Source organism: Cupressus sempervirens, unplaced genomic scaffold (genome assembly GCF_028749045.1).
Source record: "Cupressus sempervirens isolate cs-2001-9-10 unplaced genomic scaffold, ASM2874904v1 CseChr00c100012_05, whole genome shotgun sequence".
Taxonomy (NCBI): Eukaryota; Viridiplantae; Streptophyta; class Pinopsida; order Cupressales; family Cupressaceae; genus Cupressus; species Cupressus sempervirens.
This window is the reverse complement of record NW_028322204.1, coordinates 1035879-1055076: the sequence shown is the minus strand read 5'-3', so window position 1 is coordinate 1055076 and position 19198 is coordinate 1035879. Positions and strand designations below refer to the sequence as shown.

The 19198-nt window shown below is 34.4% G+C and overlaps 1 protein-coding gene across 1 annotated transcript in view; it reads left to right on the top strand.

Moving 5' to 3' along the window:
• LOC149527900 (serine acetyltransferase 2-like) overlaps positions 1-18883 on the top strand; it is a 99795-nt gene extending 80912 nt beyond the window's left edge. The window contains exons 7-9 of the mRNA XM_089812037.1: positions 17184-17350; positions 18355-18428; positions 18569-18883. Of these exons, the coding sequence (XP_089668163.1) occupies positions 17184-17350; positions 18355-18428; positions 18569-18633 (306 nt within the window). The 3' untranslated portion in view covers positions 18634-18883. The remainder of the gene's footprint in view (positions 1-17183; positions 17351-18354; positions 18429-18568) is intronic.
• The last annotated feature ends 315 nt before the right edge of the window (positions 18884-19198 follow it).

The following is a 19198-nucleotide window of genomic DNA, read 5'->3' as shown; positions in this document are numbered from 1 at the left end:
AAAGCAATAACCATGAACAAGAAGATGAGGGCCTTATAACAGTCACCAAACACAGAATAATCACACTTCATGCTTAGTTTGTGAAGAAAGGTAAAGGATACAAGTCATCCATAATGTGAAACACTGTTGTAACAGTGAAAGGACGGTGCTATTGTTGTTGGAGATAGTGATATTCACATATGATAATAAATACAAGAGACAGTACAAAGAGGAGTACTGCACCACTAAAGAGGACAAGAGAGAAAAAAATCACAAGAAAGCAAGAATAAGAAGCAGAGTTTAGAGGCACATTCATTATTTTTATGTTCCAAAGGGCAGATGGCAAGGCAAATAAGAGATGTTATAAGATAAAACGAACTTGTCAATCGGTTTCCTTGATGCATAGAGTCAAAACAGAAGAATTGAGATCTAGGAAGTCATTTTCAGGACAAAGAAGAAGAGCAGCTGCTGTCCTTGCAAGCTTAAATGGAAATTGATAAGAGTGACACAATGGAACCTTGAAGAAGAGCATCAAGCCATAAAAGTACAGATTTTCTAGGTTGAGACGGAGTGGTGATCAATTGAGAACAGTGTAACAATGACAAAGTCATTCGTAAGGCTTTGCTAGTAATGGTGAAAGAGGACAATTTTTGTAAAGAAATATGCTAAGAACAAGAAGTTCAGTTATAAGAATTATCAAAATGCAAGCATCATGAGTAATTACAGTCAGCCCATAAGGAGTCAATTATGCAGACATTAGGATAGGTGTATTGCAGTTACAGAATGAAAAGGACTGATAAGAAAAGACAAGAGGTAGAGAATACTTTGTGACAGTAGCATCCAAAGTGACAGTGAGACAGTGGTTAGACGCATTTATTATGAAAGGTAAAAGAGTACTAGGAGACCTCTATGCACAGTTTTGAGAGGACAGGCAGACTCTTCAACGAGAATGACAGTCCCGAACAAACATGGAGGAGGGAGATGACAAGTAATGTCTTCAAGTTATGATGATGGTCCTCCACTGTTTGTGAGAGGTTTTCCAAATTGAAATAACAGTCCATGTTGACAAGGATTATCCAAAAGAAGTGATAATGATCAAGCTGAGTGAAGATACAAATATGTTATGGTAAATATTCGAATGAATTAAATGAATGATCAAATGATCATTTATAGGATTACAAAGATGATGTTTCTATAAAGAAACAATCGTAAATTAGAAACTATCTAATATTTATGCAAGTTGAAATATTGACCTTCAAATAATAAATAATAAAGATATTGTGACATTATTCTGAGAAAATATTCAAGACAAGCTATAAATTATTCATGGTTCACAAAGTTCAAGTACAAGAAGTTTGCCTAAATTGAAATTATAGTCCTTGTTGACAATTGTTAGTGTAAATAATTAATTATTATTACACTTTACTTAAGTTTACTTAGGTTAATGCTTTAGCATATTAGTTGTCATATAGACACTTAGGAATATGCATAGACATATGAGTTGTCTTGTTGACAACACAGGAGTTAGCACCTTATCAGAGCACATGGTGTCTACAACATCTCTTTATGAGATACACCTATGTAAACTTATCCTCTCATCATCGCACAAACTCTTGTGCTTAGTGGAGGATAATCTACCTTTGGTGGACAAGTGCTGAGTTGTAATCCTTATCTCTTTGCCGACTCCTAGTCATTCTAGTTACCTTTATATACAGACACTTCTAGTGTGTATTCATCTCATATCCAGTTATCTTATATCCAATCATTTGATATCCATTATCATCTTGATCATTATTGAGATTCTCGTTTGATCATCATTAGTCTCTCTTGTGCTAGTGCTTGAGTTTCTTGATCTTGGCGTTATTTTGCCCTAAGGCAAATTCTTACATGGTACGAAAGCCATAGGAGTTTCATTGCATAGCCATTGGAGTTTTTTTTGCAGGTCAAGATTGGAGCTTGATGATGCAAATCAGATGTTGGCATCACCTTCAGAAGGTCAAAAAACCCCCAAATCGACTTTTGTTTCATCAAAATCGAACATCTAAGGTGAAATTTATAGTCATTTGATTTTTGGAGGTGTGACGATGGCGATTCAAGAAAAATAATTACAGAGGTGATTTTCAAATAGCGATATCTCCCTCATACGAACTCCTTATTTCAAGCAATTTCTTTGTTTTGGGGTAGAATTTTGTGATCTACACATTGGTACAAGTTGTTTGTGATCTCTGTTCCTAAATTTTTCTGAAAATTGCCAATTCCGATTTTTACAACTTCAAAGGCTTTGTTCGGGCTCATATGGACACATATTTAGGTGCTATTTTTTTTGAAAGTGCATGATTTTTTGTCTACTTTCCAGATCTGGTATCAATTTGGAGTAATTTTGAGTAGACATAGTACTTTCAAGTTTTGGTGTCATTTGGCCTATTGGCACTTGTAATTAATTAAATCCTTGAGAGGTCTTGTGTCTTATCTTGTTGAGTCCGATATAGCTTCATATTTTTTGTTGTAACCATCAAAATCAAAAGTCCACTTACGCCCTAAATTGGCGAGTGGCTATTGTAATCGTACTAAATATAAAGTGCCAAATCATGCATTGGGGGGGTTTATTTGATTTCTTTTTTTTTGCATTTTGGGGGTGCATACATTATTTGATCTCATGGAGTCATGACAAAAGTGTCACTTTGGTTTAAGATTCAAATTGACAAAAAGGAACTATTAGAAATGGAGTGCTTTGATGATTGATCATCTAAGAGAACATGAGGAAGTTTTTCCTTCTCTATATTTGAAGATATTTCCACCTAATACTAATTGGGGACATATTTTTCTTCTCCTTTGCTTTATGTATAACAGTATGAGTAAGGAATCTTTTGCTCCTCTTAGTAAGGCAAGTAGTCCTCATGACGTTTGGATGTGTCTTTGGGAAGCATATGGAGATCCACGAGTCCCTTCATTACCAGAGGACATTCTACCTCCAGTCACTCCAGGTGTGGTAGCTACAACTCCAGTTGAGTTCATACCTCCTGATGTTCCTGTTGCTTCTACTGATCTAGTTCTAGCCACAGATGCTCCTAATTCAATGTAGTAGGAAACACCTTGTCTTCCTATTTCAGCTTCATGGGATGACTTCCTTCCAAACATTGCAATGTTGTTTGTGGAGTCTTACATTGAAGATGTGGGAGACATTATTGATGACATCCATCTTCTCTTTGTTGAAGAGAATTCTTCTTCACTTGTTACGAGGAAACACTTTGACCCTCAACCACTTGATCTTTCTTTTGAGATTGACATGATTGTGGACACTTCTTTTCAGCAGTTGGAGGACTCTTTTACTTCAAAGGAGACATATTAGACTTTGGAGATTGTATTTCAGTTTCCTCAGACATCATATCTTTTGAGGATTCTTCCTACTAGTTGGGGAGCATTCTCTACTACACCTATGGCACGACTTCTTCCTACAAGGAGGAACATCATTGAGTTTTCATGGTGTAGCTTCTTCAATCATCAAGGAGCTTCTTTTATGGGTGTGCATTCATCATTGAGGGGAGGCTACATTGCTTCTCTTCCCATATCTTTCTATAAGGATGATTCCTTGTCTTTGGAGTTTGATTCACTTCCATACATGGACATATTACCTTGTTTGCCACCTTCTTTTGGGCATCCACCAGATTGGCTTGTGGCATCTACATTCATCAAGGACTTGTCAACATACGAGTAGACTTCAGAGGCATCATCCATAGCATACTACTTATGGATTCCTCATCCATCTTCCTATCCAGAATGGGAAGTATACTTGCACCTATACTTGGTGTATCTTCTTCCTAGAGGGAGAAATGTCATTTGTAGGCATTGGATACTTTTTTGTCTTCATGACATCCTTGTAGGAGATTATTCAATATGGGGGATACAATCATGTATTTTTTCTTATGGGGGATATATGCTTGTACATGCATGATGTATGTCATACTAGGGGGGTCTTGATTACTCCATCCTTGCATGCATCTTGTATTTCTTCATCTCTCTTTTTGGAGGAGGTTTTTTTCATGAGGTTTTCCCTCTTTCTCTGTTTTATGAGAGATTATATTGCATTGCATTTGTACATGGGTACCTAACATGGCCTAATAGCTGGGACCCACATTGCATCTTGCATTTAGCTTTGTGAGGTTAAGTGCATTCCCCTAAGTTTCACTTAAGGGAGTTGTTAGTTTAAATAATTAATTATTATTACACTTTACTTAAATTTACTTAGGTTAATGCTTTAGCATATTAGTTGTCATGTAGAAACTTAGGAATATGCATAGACATATGAGTTGTGTTGTTGACAGCATAGGAGTTAGCAACTTATTAGAGCACATGGTGTCTATAACCTCTCTTTATGAGACACACCTATGTAAACTTATCCTCTCATCATCACACAAACTCCTGTGCTCAATGGAGGATAATCCACCTTTCGTGGACATATGCTAAGTTATAATCCTTATCTCTTTGCTGACTCTTAGTCATTCTAGTGGCCTTTATATACAGGCACTTCTAGTGTGTATTCATCTCATATCTAATTATCTTATATCCAGTCATCTGATATCCATTCATTTGATCATATCTTGTCTCTCTTGTGCTATCTCTTGAGCTTCTGGATCTTGACATTTCACTCTTGCCTTAGGCAAATTCTCACAACAATGATTGTCCAAAAGCAGCAATAATGATCAAGCTGAGTGAAAATACAAATATTCAAGACAAGATGTTAATCATTCATGGTTAGGTCACAAAGTTCAAAGCACAACACCACAGTTCAAGAGGCATAATGATAATGGGTAAATAATCATGAAAGTGACAATTGACAATTCTTATGTGGATAAAGGTATGAAGAGACCTCCATATAGAGAATGATATCGTCTGAAATGAAGAACAGTTCTATAAGCATGTAAAGAATTCTCTTCAGAAGTGATGTTCTAGGTATGAAAATAAGATGACAATTCTTTTCATAATAGGGTGCACAACCCAAGTCACAATCAAAGAATGAATTTTATTGTCACACTGCTATGGAGAAGGTACTATCCATAAGTAAAATCAATTAAAGAAGTAACTAGATAATCATACCTAAGTTTCTAAAATTTGATGTTTTAAGGTAGCTACATGTTGCCAACAGCTAGAACTTGTAATGATTAAAACCATGATGGTCAAGATGGACCCTGATGATTATACATTTGATAAAATATAGCCCTAAATGACCTCCTACACCCTCTTCTAAGCATTAACTCATGTCCTATTTTTATGTGAGGAAATTTTCTTTGAGGTGATTAATATTAGTTTAGGGCAATTGTAGCAACTATATTAACAACTTACAGAGATTAAAGAGGTTTTGACAATTTCAAATAGAGTAATGACCAAGCGAGGGTGGTTGGACGATTGAATGAGAAGTTAAGAGCTTATTTCAAGACACAATTAGACATCTTGCAAACATGGGGATTAGCTAAACAAGAAGCTAGAAGATGGATAGAGCTGGGACAAGTCAAGGACGACATCCTCAATGCCACTTTGGAGTTTTTTCAGTAGTCAAACAAGATAGAGACCTTTTCCTATGCCAAATAAAGTTAAACAGTTAGCAAGAAGGAAGCTAGGGCCATTAATTTCTTTTGTTTCTGCCCTACTTTCTCTTCTATGTTGGATTGGGATAAATAAGACTCCTAGGTTCGGATTAGGGGAGTTCTTACTTGTTTTTGCTAAGATTGTAGCCGTTTGAAGCTCTTTGAGTAGATATATTGCTTTGTTTTGTCCTCAATTTTGACATCACAAAATTGAGGCAACCCTATGAAATTTTCTCATGGATTTGTAGGTACGTCCTCTTTGTTTTAACGCATTGATGAGGCATCATGAAATTAATTCAATATCTCCAAATTGTTCTTTGTGTAGTCTTGTCTATGTGTTCTTTTGAAGGTTTTTCGTCGAGATTATCCCTAATTGTTTGTTGGTAAGATTTTTTCTTCTCGCACTGCAAACTCTCAATTTTTGGTAAAATTTTACGTCTTTTCTTTGTGTTGTAAATAGTTTTTGCCTTTGTTTTTGTTGTAGGTGAATAACCTATGGAATTCCGCTCGATTCGAGCTAACTTAGGTCCAAATCGGAGTTGTCTAGCTCAAGTTATAAGGGAAAAAGTGGGAGTTTTCAGGTCAACTACATATTTTTATTAAAAACCTCATAAAAGTGGGCTTTTTGTTGGTAATTGTACGATATCAAATTATATTTAATACTTAAAGTGGATTATGTGGTCCATTTAAAAATTTCAACTCATTGTGAGTTGATTTGACAATAGTTATTATGTTTTATGAAAATAGCCTATTTCAAGTCTATTTTTCATGTTACTTTATTAAAAACTATAGTTAAATATTAAATATAAATTCATAAGACAACTTAAGTGCACAAAAGTGAGATTTTTATTACATATTGCATACATCCACATGCAAAATACTTCATGAAAATCCACTCCCAATAAATTATAAGTCCCAACATTAAATTCAATGGACTTTTTATATGCAATAACACATTTTAATGTGTTAAGTGGGTTTTAAATATGTATTTACATATTTTAAACTTATTTAATTAATGTAACTGGGAAAATCTAACCCATATACATATATTGTTGCGTGTATAAGTTTATTTTAATTATATTAATGCATTTAAATGGGGTTTTTCTAACCCATTGCATATACATCTTTTAAAATTACCACTTACTAGACTTCTAAAACCAAATAGCATGTTTTTATAACATGTAAATGCATGTCTAAAGTGAGTTTTCACTTAACTTAGATAAAAATGGTGATTTTGGACCCAATTGCATGTGTATATAATTTTTAAAAACCCATTTCACTTAGCCTAAGCCAAAGGCATTCTTTGGCCCAACTACATGCATTTTAAAACATGTTTTCATGTTTTAAAAACCTCACCAAGCTAATGTGGTGATTTTTAGGCCAACTCCATATATCTAAAATACATATAAATGGTCATGAAAAATACATTTTTAATGACATATTTCCACTAAAGCATGGTGGCGATTTTTAGCTCAAATACATGCAACTTAAAACATGTTTTTGTGTCTTTAAAGTCCACTAAGGCAAAGTGGTGATTTTTAACCCAATTACATGTCTTTTAAATCATGTAAATGCCTCCCAAAAGTGTGTTTTGCACTAATCTATTAATCAAAAGCTCACGTGGGCGATTTTTCAGCCATTGCATATGTTTTTAAAACATGTAAATGCAACAAAAAAGTGCGTTTTACTTCATAATATGAGGCTTTTTGATCAAACACCTTAAAGTGGTGATTTTTAGCTCAAAAACACATTTTTTGGCTCTCAAAACTTCACTTTTTGGGGTGTTTTTCTCCAAAAAGGGGTTTTCCAGCGTTCAAATCTCGTATCTTGAGCATTTCTTGGTCGCTTTTGATGATCTATGGGTCGTTTTTGCCTAAAATCACTCAAAGAACACATTGGGCTACTCAAAGAGGGAGTTTGTTGAGTGTTTTCTTTATTTCTCAATCAATTTAGGGCATATTTTTGCTCAAAAATGCCCTAGTGTTGAGCAATTTGCACCATTAAAAGAACAAGTGTTTGGGTTAAGGTAAGTTTGATAGCATTTCCTATCCTTCCTAGCGTGCATTCAAGTCTCTTAAATCACTTGATATGCTTTGGATGTCATTTTCCAAATTCTTTACATGTTGCACATTGCTTGGTCAAAACGGTTGCTAAAATGATGCAAGTTTTTGCTCTAACTTCCTATACTTGGCAAGCTACAAATTTTGACTCATCTCTTGCAAGGATCAAGTCAAGATTCGAAGTCTAATTAACACTTCATCTTACAATCTTTCTAAATCCAAGAAATCTCTTTGATTGCATTTTCAAAATTTTCATAAGTGTTTAAAACGAATTTTTCTCTTGCCTCTTGATAAAAGGGTATGATTCCTTATTATTTTTCCTCAAGGCATTTTGGTCTTCTTGTTTTTCTTATTGCAGTCTTTTAATTAACATTTTCAGATTTGCATGCTTTTGTATCTATATTGCTGCGTCTTTTTCTTCCATCTTCTTCTTCAAGTTGCATATGCAAGGTCCCATTTACTTGCATATGCAGTCGGGGATAAAATCCCGTTCTAATATGGAAGGAATCCTTCTTTTCCCCTCATGATAATGCAAGCGCAAGTTCCACCAATATGCATTCCTTGAACCTTCATATGGCTGCCCTATGGTTGAAAAATAATTTCCCACATGCTTGCCGGATACATAGCATGACTTATGCCTATTAAAACATTCTATGTTTCCATTTCATTACACTTTACTCCTCATTTGCACATTTTAAAGCTCACTGTCCACATATGCAATCCACTAAAAAAAAACCTGTTTTTGGCTATTCTAGTCATTTTTCAGTCATTCTAAGTTTGACTCATTTGCTCATTTGCCATCTCTAACCATTCCATGTCCTTTCCCTATACATAGCTTGCACGAATCTGTGTTCTTACACACCCAAATTTGCTATGGACCTTTCATATGACGATGTTCATACATTGTGGAACTTACATGTGATAGTTGCATAGGCACACTGTTCGGCAATGTCAAGAGAAGTTACACCAGCAAAAGGGAAAGAGACTACTGCTGGATTGAATGACATTCTCAAGTCACTCAATCATCAACTTGAGTTGCTAGACAGAATCGTGGTGCTTGGAACAACATGATGGAGATTGATTTGGACGTCTTGTATGACTATGAAGTGTAACAACCGGTTTTCTCGGGTCTAAATTTAACATATATCGTAAGCATAGAATACAGTTTTAACTTCGATTTCATAAGAAGGCAATTACATCATTCATGTTCATGTGAAGAAGATTACCGTTAAAGTCAGTTAAACAAAATTTCTTAACTAAATACTTGAAATACCTTTTAATGAAATTACTTCAAAAATTAAAATCACATATCTCGGAAAAACTGAAACTGAAATTCATCTAAGTATGCTTCTGCAACCACCCGGGTTAGTCCACAAATATACTATAGCAATTTCTCAAATCGACTGCTAACTCAAAAAAAATCATTTGATGAATACCACTAAATACCAATATAACTTAAATTAGGGCATCACATATCATCTTACCAATTAGGGCATCAATTACTATCGGTTTATTTAGGGCTTCTGGTACTGCTTTACCACTTAGGGCTTTTGCGACCACGGATTCAATTTAGGGCTTCTGCGACAACGGATTTTATCTAGGGTTTCCGCGATGACGGATTTAATTTAGGGCTTTCACAACCACGGATTCAAGTAAGGTTTTCGATACCACGGATTCAGTTAGGGCATCCAATACCACCATATCAATTAAGGTTCCAATTGTTACGCAATCAATTAGGGTTTCAAATTTCTTTTCCTTTCGATTGCTTATCTGTGACAATTTCTCAAGATTAGATAATTACTTATATTCAATATTCATTTATATGAAGTAAAATGATGATAACAATGAAATACCTCAATTTAATCTTACCTTCTCATAAACAAAAATGATAATACCTGTTTCCGATAAACAATCGATTTCATGGCTTATCTTTGTTTGACGCATATCTTGAGAGAGGTGAAACATTGCCAGGGGCTTTACCACCCAACCTCGGACCACAATATATATATCCCCACATGATCTCTAATGAGAAAGGCCCTCCCTACCTAGAATTGACAGGGAACATCTTACCATTCACTGGGCATCATTATATATAACACGCCATACGACTTGGCAGCAGGAGATCATCATAACAGGAATATGCATGAGCTATTATTAATTCATATTAAATGATATATATTAAAATGTCATAACTGATATTACTGGTTCTTATTGTTGATGAGTTTTTCCTCATGCCCCCTTAACCTCATCAGGCCTCCAAGCTCGTGATTTCCAGGTGCTTGTTTAATATTAATAAATTCACTCTTGCAGGGTATGATATGTTTGTAATACATTCTGAACTGAATAACCATATCTTTTATACATGTTTAATACTCTCTTATGAATAAAGAAACATTTATGGTTTAAGACAGTTTTCCAAGAACAAGAATTCTTTTATTGACCATCTCGATTCAGTCTGCAATTGTATTAATGAAAAAGAGACACATTGAACATTCTTGATTCAACAGTTGCATTAGAGAGAAAAACACGATTGGCCATTCTAAATTCGGCAACATTCTTACTTGTCTCCTACGCTTATATCTTCAACCAATTTTCAATATCTATATCCTTGAAAAAAAAATTCTCAATACACACAGATACAGCAGATGAACTCATATTATATCCAACTTGCAAATTAGAAAAGAACAACTCATTGCATTCACTAACCATTAACAGATCTTTAGATCGGTGATTCCTCGGTGCCTGAACTCGTTGCATCTTATTCATAAGATTATGATTCTGCATGATCATTATTACTGCTTTTACTTGTTCGAGAACAGAGCATTTCATGATACAAACTACAGATTAATGACAAGGTTTGTTAAAAACATAATCCTTATTGAAAGGTATAATTGAATTAAGTGATGGAATTTGGTAACAATCTGACAATGTTTAAGATGGAATCATAAGTTCACTACTTCTTTAATTTGCTTCTATCAAAAGATCATCTTTCTAATAAATGGTAAAGTAATCAAGCTCTGTTGGCATTATTCTATTTTTTTCTGAGCACAAAAAAAGAAACAACAAGACTCCAATCTATGCAAATTGTATCAACTTGACTCAAAATGAGAAAAAGATGCAAAACGTGAGTGAAAGGAAGTGAATTCGATTTTATTACACCCTTACTTGGCTCTGATTACTGTGCACCTAGACTGGTAAATTCTTCTAATATCTACAGTATTTTCGTCGCTCAGAGATGTGCTGGATTGATTCACGTATGTTCAGATATTTGGTATCGTGGCTATTTAGAATGGTGCTGCAGGTGATGGTTGTTTGGGGCAGAAAGGTTGACTGAATAACTCACGGCAGAATACCTTCAAGGATTTGTCAAACTCGGATTAATGAAGACTGAACTCTGAGACTATGGCGGAAAGCAAGAGCAGACGGGAATATGGTTGCCTCCATTCGAAAACGACAAAGGCAATATAAAAGATTTGATCGGCTTTACATCTTTTGCCGTTACAAGACTCCACGCGATTTGAATTTTCCATCAATTGGAAATATGAAAACGTTGGAACAAAAGTGAAAAGGTTTTATTAATATTATTATAATTCGAAAATTTATTAAAAATCTTATAAGTATTTTTTAAAACATCATTCTATTAATTTATTAACATATAAAGATGCCAAAATATTTTAATATACAAATGCACATGTATAAACTATTATTAAAATAATACGACAAAAGGTAATTTAAATTCTTTTAAGAATATGTTTATATTTAAACTTAATTAGTTAAATTTAATTAATTATTAACAGCTCATGCAGTTCTAGAGATGAGTCCTGTTACAAATCGCTTCGTCCTCTACCTGTCTGTCCAATGATGGTGATGCCTTGCCTAATTCTTTTCTGATAATGCTTCCACCCCTTCAACAAGCTCCCTGCAAGGAATTTCTGTGTAATTAAATTATAAATCATAAATAATCATATTAGTTAACCTTTCGTCTTAATTCCATGAATTTGCGATTAACGAATAACTAACATATCATCTTCACTTGAAATCATAATGACTAACTATCTTACCATTTTGCCAGATTATATCAAATTAAACTACCAATTGACTTCATGTGAACTTCAACGTCTATATTTCAAGCTAGGTCAAAAATTGGGATGTAACATGAAGTTATCACGTTTGTTGAAATGTACCATGATTATGCACATGTGATGACCAACAAAGAGAAAGTTCTACAAAGATTTGTAAAAGATGCAAAGGCAACAATAGCCAGGATAACTAACCAAGAAAGCATGATCAAAGAGGCATTTAGAGGGCTATCATGCAAAATCATCACTGAAGATAACGAATTCAAGAATCAAGAAGATGTTCTCACAGAGTTCACAGAGGTCATCTGCTTACAGCTTGAAGTGAAAGACTTAAACATCAGTGTGCTAGATACAATTGCAAGCTGGAAGTATTCATTGAAAAATCTGCAAAATCAAATGGAGATTTCTAATACTCAGGAAGGTTACAATAATCTCGCAACACAATGGTGAACTAGATGTTGCAGTTGTACGCAAGTCCCTGCAGAAGTTTGGAGAGCTGGTTGATACCATGTGAACACTTCAAATCAGATTTTCATATGCTTTAAGTAGAATAGCAGGAGGAGGATTACATGTCAAAGAGCAATTATGTTGTAAGTACACGTAACATGTCCTTGTACAATCAACTCATGTAGTCAAGTTGCAACTGCATTAGGCATGCAAACTTTGAATAAGTCAAATTAGTTATTTAGAAGTTTGTTAGAGAATAAGTCAAGGTGGTTGAGGATTTCCCCATTTCCCTCTACCTCTCTCTCCTATTTTCCTATATAAAGTAGAGAGCTCATTGTAAATAATCATCTTTTGGCAAGGTAAGAAAATTCTGCCAATTTGTATTGTGCACTCTAAGACTTTGTGCTTGGATGTAAATCTAAATTGCTATCAATAAAAAGAGGCAACTTGTTTTCAAACTTTGTGTTGATTCAAGGTGTTATGTGACGACATTTTCTGGATATTGATTGTGAGTTTTGGAGCTTTGATCAAGAGGGACTTGAATTCAATCATGCAGACTTTGCGCTGCCTATTGCATTCAAAGCCAGTTTGAACTTTTGAAGACTTTGTGCTGCCAGAGGGCAAATTGTAATAGATAGCAGTGGCTGTAATCACTTAGAGTTGAAGACTTTGGGCTTCAATTGTAAGTGTTGTTATTGAATTTGAGGGTATCTAGTAAGAGACTTTGTGCCTTACTAGTTATTCTGTTTGAATCTTCATTCAAGACAAGTGCAAGAGACTTTGGGTTCCTGTTTTTGTTTCACAAAATATAAAAAGTAAACTCCTGCCCTTGGTGTTGTTCTTATGTCAATTCCAGGATCACTAGTATTATCGTAGCAATAAGACACTTTTTGTTAAGTTGGAAAGTTAGAGTTGTAGGCAAATCATTCCTGAAAAAAGAGGAATTGATCAAGAGAACCATCCTTTTTGTACTTTTAGTTAAGTTCCTATTAAAGCCACCTATGGTAAGAAGGCAGCCTCCCCTGTTACTGAGAGGAGAGAGAAATTTCATGAAATGTTGCCTAAAGTCACAATTTTGTAAGTCGTAGTTAGTGACGTATAAAATCTTTAGCCAACACTTTGTCACTCTCAACCAGTCATTTTTGTGACTGAAGTAGCATTTTTTTTTTTTTTTCAAGCATTTTCAGACTATGTACTTCTGTTGCAGCGCCTTTCATATCAATGAAACAGTGAATCTAACTTCTCATCTTTCTGTTTTTCTTGTGTATTATGATTGTAGATGGTCATTTCTTGTGATTTTCATAAGTCCTTGAAATATTGTCGAATCCCAGCACCTTAAAATAGAAAACACGTGCACTTTGCAGGTTAAAGTTGTGTTATGAATACAAACAGTTCACTCTTGTGAGAAACTACATATCCTTCACAAAATTATGAGAACACAGTCCTTATGAAACATTGATGCAGAAAGTATGCTAAAAAAGTAAATTGTGTAGAAAAATAGTTGAGTACTTGATTATTTGTGTGCAAGAAATAGTGATAACAAGCCTAAGAAGTATGTGGTGCATCACCTATTTAGAGTTTTGAGTTTTAGTGTAAGCACTTTCGTCACTTTTCCCAGATTTCTGTAGATTAGGTGAAGTACTGGAGGGAACCAGCTCTCTCTGAAGGTTGGTCTCAAACATCAGAGCCTGCACTCCGTGAGACCAACCCATGTTTCAACAGGTTTCTGAGTTAATAGCTTGGTAAAGGGTGCAAAGTGCAAACCTTGTTGATAATAATAACATAAAATAATCAGCCTGTCAATTAAACAACAACAAAATACCTTGAAAGGATGAAGTGTAATGTTGGAGGTCTGATATCATCTTGTTGCTGCTGTATTTTAACAGAATAGAACTGAAACACTGTGGTAATGCATAGAACACTCTGAAAGGAAGCATACTAAAGCACCCACTTGCAAACTATTGGAAAGGCACATCAAACTTCATCATGCACACCCAAGAAACATGTAGAAGATGTCCTAACAATTTGATAATCAATTTCAGATCAAAACTGGACTATAACTGTAAGTTGTGTTGCTGTTTTTGTCAGTACAACATGTTTCTATAATTATGAAGCTCATTATAAAGTCATTTCCCACCAAATGAAGACTTGAAATTATCAATTAGCTCAGGAAGATGACATAAGAGAGTGTTGTAGATCTGATATCTCTCTGTTCTGCTGCTCAGATCACTACTGTTGCAAAACTAGACTGATGCACTTTTGACAATTCACAAGAAATGCCGTCCTTACAACAGTAGCCACTTGATGCATTGAACACATCACAATTGGTCTCCAACTGAAAACATTTCCAAGTATCCACAAAATATACCTAAATGCTAGAAAAGTAATTGAAAATCGTATTGTGATTAAAATCAGATTAGTTACAGGTCTGAAATTGAGTGTTATGATTGCTGATTCAGCAGATACAAATGTCATTAAAATTCACCCAGACATCAATATTCACCAATAATATCAAGCTAATATGATTTTTGGTCATATAGGTCTAAAAAATGAATTTGATACAGTAAGTTCCAAAGTGTATGGCTCTCACAAATCATTATCAATCCACCAAATACCTGATAGAAGCATACAACCTGCAAACCTAGGCTGGCAAAAATATATAACATCAAGTTAAAAATTGTTTTTTGAGTCAAAATATGTTTCTAGCAGCAGTATAACCCTCTAAGGAAGGTACAGCCAGCAAGGAATGAGATATCCTGTTTTTAGTCATATATAGGTCTGAAAATGAACTTGGTACAGTAAGTTCCAAACTGTACGGCTCCCATAAATCATTAGCAAACCACCAAATAGCTGATAGAAAGTGGATTAGGCTGGCAGAAAAATATATCATCAGTACAACCCTGGAGGAAGGTACAGCTAGCAAGGAATGAGATGTCCTGTTTTTAGTCATATGTAGGTCTGAAAATGAACTTGGTGCAGTAAATTCCAAAGTGTACAGCTCCCATAAATCATTGTCAAAAAAATATAACATCGAGTTAAAAATTGTTTTCCCAGTCAAAATATGTTTCTAGCAGCTGTACACCCCTCTAGGGAAGGTCTGGCCAGCAAGGTAGGAGATGTCCTGCAAAAGGAAACTCTCAAAGTATGCAAAATAACTTGCGCACCAAATTTGTCAGAAAACATAAAAATTGTACATTAAAACACAACTGATAATAAAAATGCTTCAATGGTTTATTAGGGTTTTTTTCTTTAAAACACAATATCTTTGGACAAAATCACTCAATCCAGTTAGGAGAGCTTCAGTCCACGAAATTGTATTCCAAGAGGGTTTCTGCCCTCAAGAAATATGAGAACTCAAGTTCAGAGAAAAACAAATACAATATCCAATCAAACCCTTCTTCTCAATTTCAACCTCCTTTATGGCATTTTTACTGCTTTTTGTAAAAATGATAAAACTCTTTTTGCCCTTTTCAATGCTTTTTCCAATTTTTTTATTTAGTTATTTTTGTCCACACATCCCAAGGTTTTTGAAAATGTTAGATCTTCCAAGGATTGGAAATCTCCAAGAACTGTAAAACACTCCCAGAATGTTGAAACTGCATCCATAAAGAACCATTGGACTCCTCTGCCTCTTGAAGTCATTTCCATTGTCGAAATTCCATTCTAAATAAGTTGGCATTCTCCAAGAATTTCATAGTCTCCTTTGCCCACCAATTAGACTAAGGGAAAACTTGTAAACAAACTAATTGTTCATAGACCAATTATCCTTAAAAAGGAGACATTAAACTATGAGCTTGGGACAACAAAATCAAATTTAGGTAGAATATGATTATTGTGCAAACATACGAAGTAGGCAAATTGTGGTATGGGCTCCATGAATTTCCTTATTGTTTGAGACTGTCAGAATATTGATCAAGCGGTTGAGCAGTGAACTTTACTGGCTCAAAATTTCAACTTATTTAAATGCATCGGCAGAGAGTTACTGAATTGTGAGAGACTTCAAGTGAGTCAAGAATTCAATTTCATATCAGGTGTTTTCTATCTCGATTATTATTCATTTGTTTTAGTAGTGCCTTCCACTAGTTATAATGGAAGTCATTTTTTTTTTTATGTAGTCTTCAAGTGAATGCACATTTTTTCAGGTAGAATGGTAATTTTCCGTTCTCCTTTTTGTGGATGTCAAGCCTTCTAACTTAAAGCATCCTGAGCAAATATTCATTTCATGTCACAGGTGTCTGAAAAATGCTTGATTTACTTTCAACTATATACAGTTTGTATAATATTTTATTATAGAATTACATTTTGGTTTCATATCTCTTAGCATCCCTTGATGTCTTAGGCTCCATTTCCTCCCAACTCAGGAACTTTGGCACTTCATTTTGTTTGTCTCATCTATGATTCTTTATTTAAAATTAAAATAGCTATTTATTTGCTACTGGTTAAAGATTAAAAGGTTCATTCTTTTTTGATCTTCATATAGGACTTTACCATATTTCTCACGATTACTTTCAATATTATCGTACTCTCTTCCTTGGTGGTCAAGACTCAATGATGCTCTTGTTTTTTCTTAAAACTTCCTATCAGTAATCTACTAGTTTGTTAACTTGATTGTTATCAAATTCCATTCGTACTTTGCATGCCAACTTTGGTAATAAACCCTTCTCCGAGAGAGATTCTATACATTCTATAGATGAATCTAATCTTGCATTTAGGTTGTAATTAGAGTAGATAATTGAAGATTATATGGGCCTCAAGGCATGTTATGAACTCTTCTTTATCAAGAATGGTTCCTTCCGTTTCTTAAATAATCTAGAACAGCACATATAGTCAGAGTAACTTGATGCAATATAACTAAAGATAATAGTAGTGATCTTTTATAGACAAACTTGTTGAAGCTCTGGATATGCCTGGTCCTATGTGGGAAGAATGTGCAGAATAATTTTGTTAAGTCAATTCCTTTAGTTGATCAGTTTTCTCTCAAAATTTATTTAAATATCGTGATTTTCTGTAACTTTGTTATCTGCAATAATTTTTAGGGTGTAACTTTGGGAGGAACAGGAAAGGAAGTTGGTGATCGACATCCCAAAATTGGAAGTGGAGTTCTTATTGGAGCTGGTGCCACAATTTTAGGAAATATAACTGTTGGCAATGGCGCTATGGTGGCTGCTGGATCTCTGGTCCTAAAGGACGTCCCCCCTCATAGGCAATAGTTTCATCCCTCTTGTTTATAAATCATTTGCTTACATAGTGGTTTTCCTTTTTGCTTTTTGTTGTGATGTTTCTAATATGTGAAGACAATAAGGCCTTCATCTTATTAATTTGAACCAATGAAAGATCAATGCCCCTTTTCACAACTGGTTATATTCTGTATTGAAGGTGGTATTTATTTGTCTTATATTGAACTTGAAACAAATTTTCACTTTCTTGTTGAATGGTTATATTTGGCATTAGAAAAAATAAATTAGAGCCAAGGACGCAGAATTTGTTAGGGCTAACTTTCTACCTCTCAAATAATTAAGTTAATATGTGGTGATTCAAATGATTCACTTTTTATACTTGGCAAGTGAAGGTTTGGGTAAAGATGTGCCATATCACCATGTTTGCTAAGTTATCATAAAATACAAATAAATTTATGTTAGATCATAACTTGTGCATTGACTCTTGTTTTTTGTTTTCATCCACGTGGTATCATATATTGTGCTGCTCTTTTTATTGTGGTACATTTAATTTAAATATTAGCAATGAAAGGGACCATTTAGCTTTGAATCTCAACTAAGAGCCTTCAAGTCAAAAAAGAAATGCTCCTTTAATGTCTGATGCTCACAAGTATTGAACACTGCCCAACTACTGGGTCCTTTGCCCTAATTCACATCAAGATTATAATTGTCTCTTATGACTTACTAGATGATGTGACTCAGAAGTTTGAAACTCATTGGGGTATTCCTTTAAATTTTTGAGATCTTAAGAATGCATTTTGACCCTCCTTACAAAAGGCAAATGGTTTATCTTGTAGGAAAACTTTCCTGTCCTATTTGATGATATTTTCTTCTAATTGCATTTGCCACTATTGGTTTTCTTATTTAGGCTGCAAGGTTTTAGAATGGATCTCTAAAATATGATTTTTGGGAATTTTTGTATTTTGCCTAAATATGCATTCAGAAATGGAAGTCATCTTGCCTTTTAACTGGCACATTGTTCTGGTTGCAGTATGGTTGCAGGTACTCCGGCAAAAGTGATAGGTTTCTTGGATGAACAAAATCCATCTCTTACAATGAAACATGGTATATTTAAAAACTTTTAAGTCTCGTCAAACAATGTGATTTATATGGATACAAGATTTGTAAGTGGGGATAGAAAAATTCAAAACATGAATCTATTTCATTGAGACTAATGCACTATAGGAATAATTCTCTAACTGCAGATGCAACCAAAGGATTTTGCAAACTTGTGGCAGAGGATTCACTTTATGGTGGTGCTGGAATTTAGGTGTTTAAAGCTCTTAGTAGTTTTTGGACTACGTGAGTGTATTTTCAAATTTGTATTTTATGGATTACATTTTTGTACCATTTCATAACAAAAGAATTAACTTTGTAACACAACACACCATTGTGATTTTTGTGCTACGAGCTAAATTTACTATAATATAGACATGTAATCTTTTTATTGTCCTTCAGTCGAATATTTGCTGTATGAGCTGCCACATTTGCATTGAATAAAACTCATGTATTACTTATCACATATTTTGTCATCCAATCTGTCTGTATAACTTGTGTTTTCTATTCCTAATTCTTGTGAAGACTCTTTAGTTTTGAAAAGTGATATCTTATTCCCACATTGTCTAGTATATGGTAGTAGCAATTGATTTCTTGTTAGAGGAATCAATACTCTTCTATCTAAGTACATTTGTGTTCACATGCTAATGAAAGCTATCTACAAAAGGATTTACAAAACATAACCGAAGTGTTAGGTTAGGAATGGACTAAGATAGAAAAGGTTAAAATGAAGAAACTGTATCCCTAAAAGATTGGATTTATTGACTGAAAATAGTATA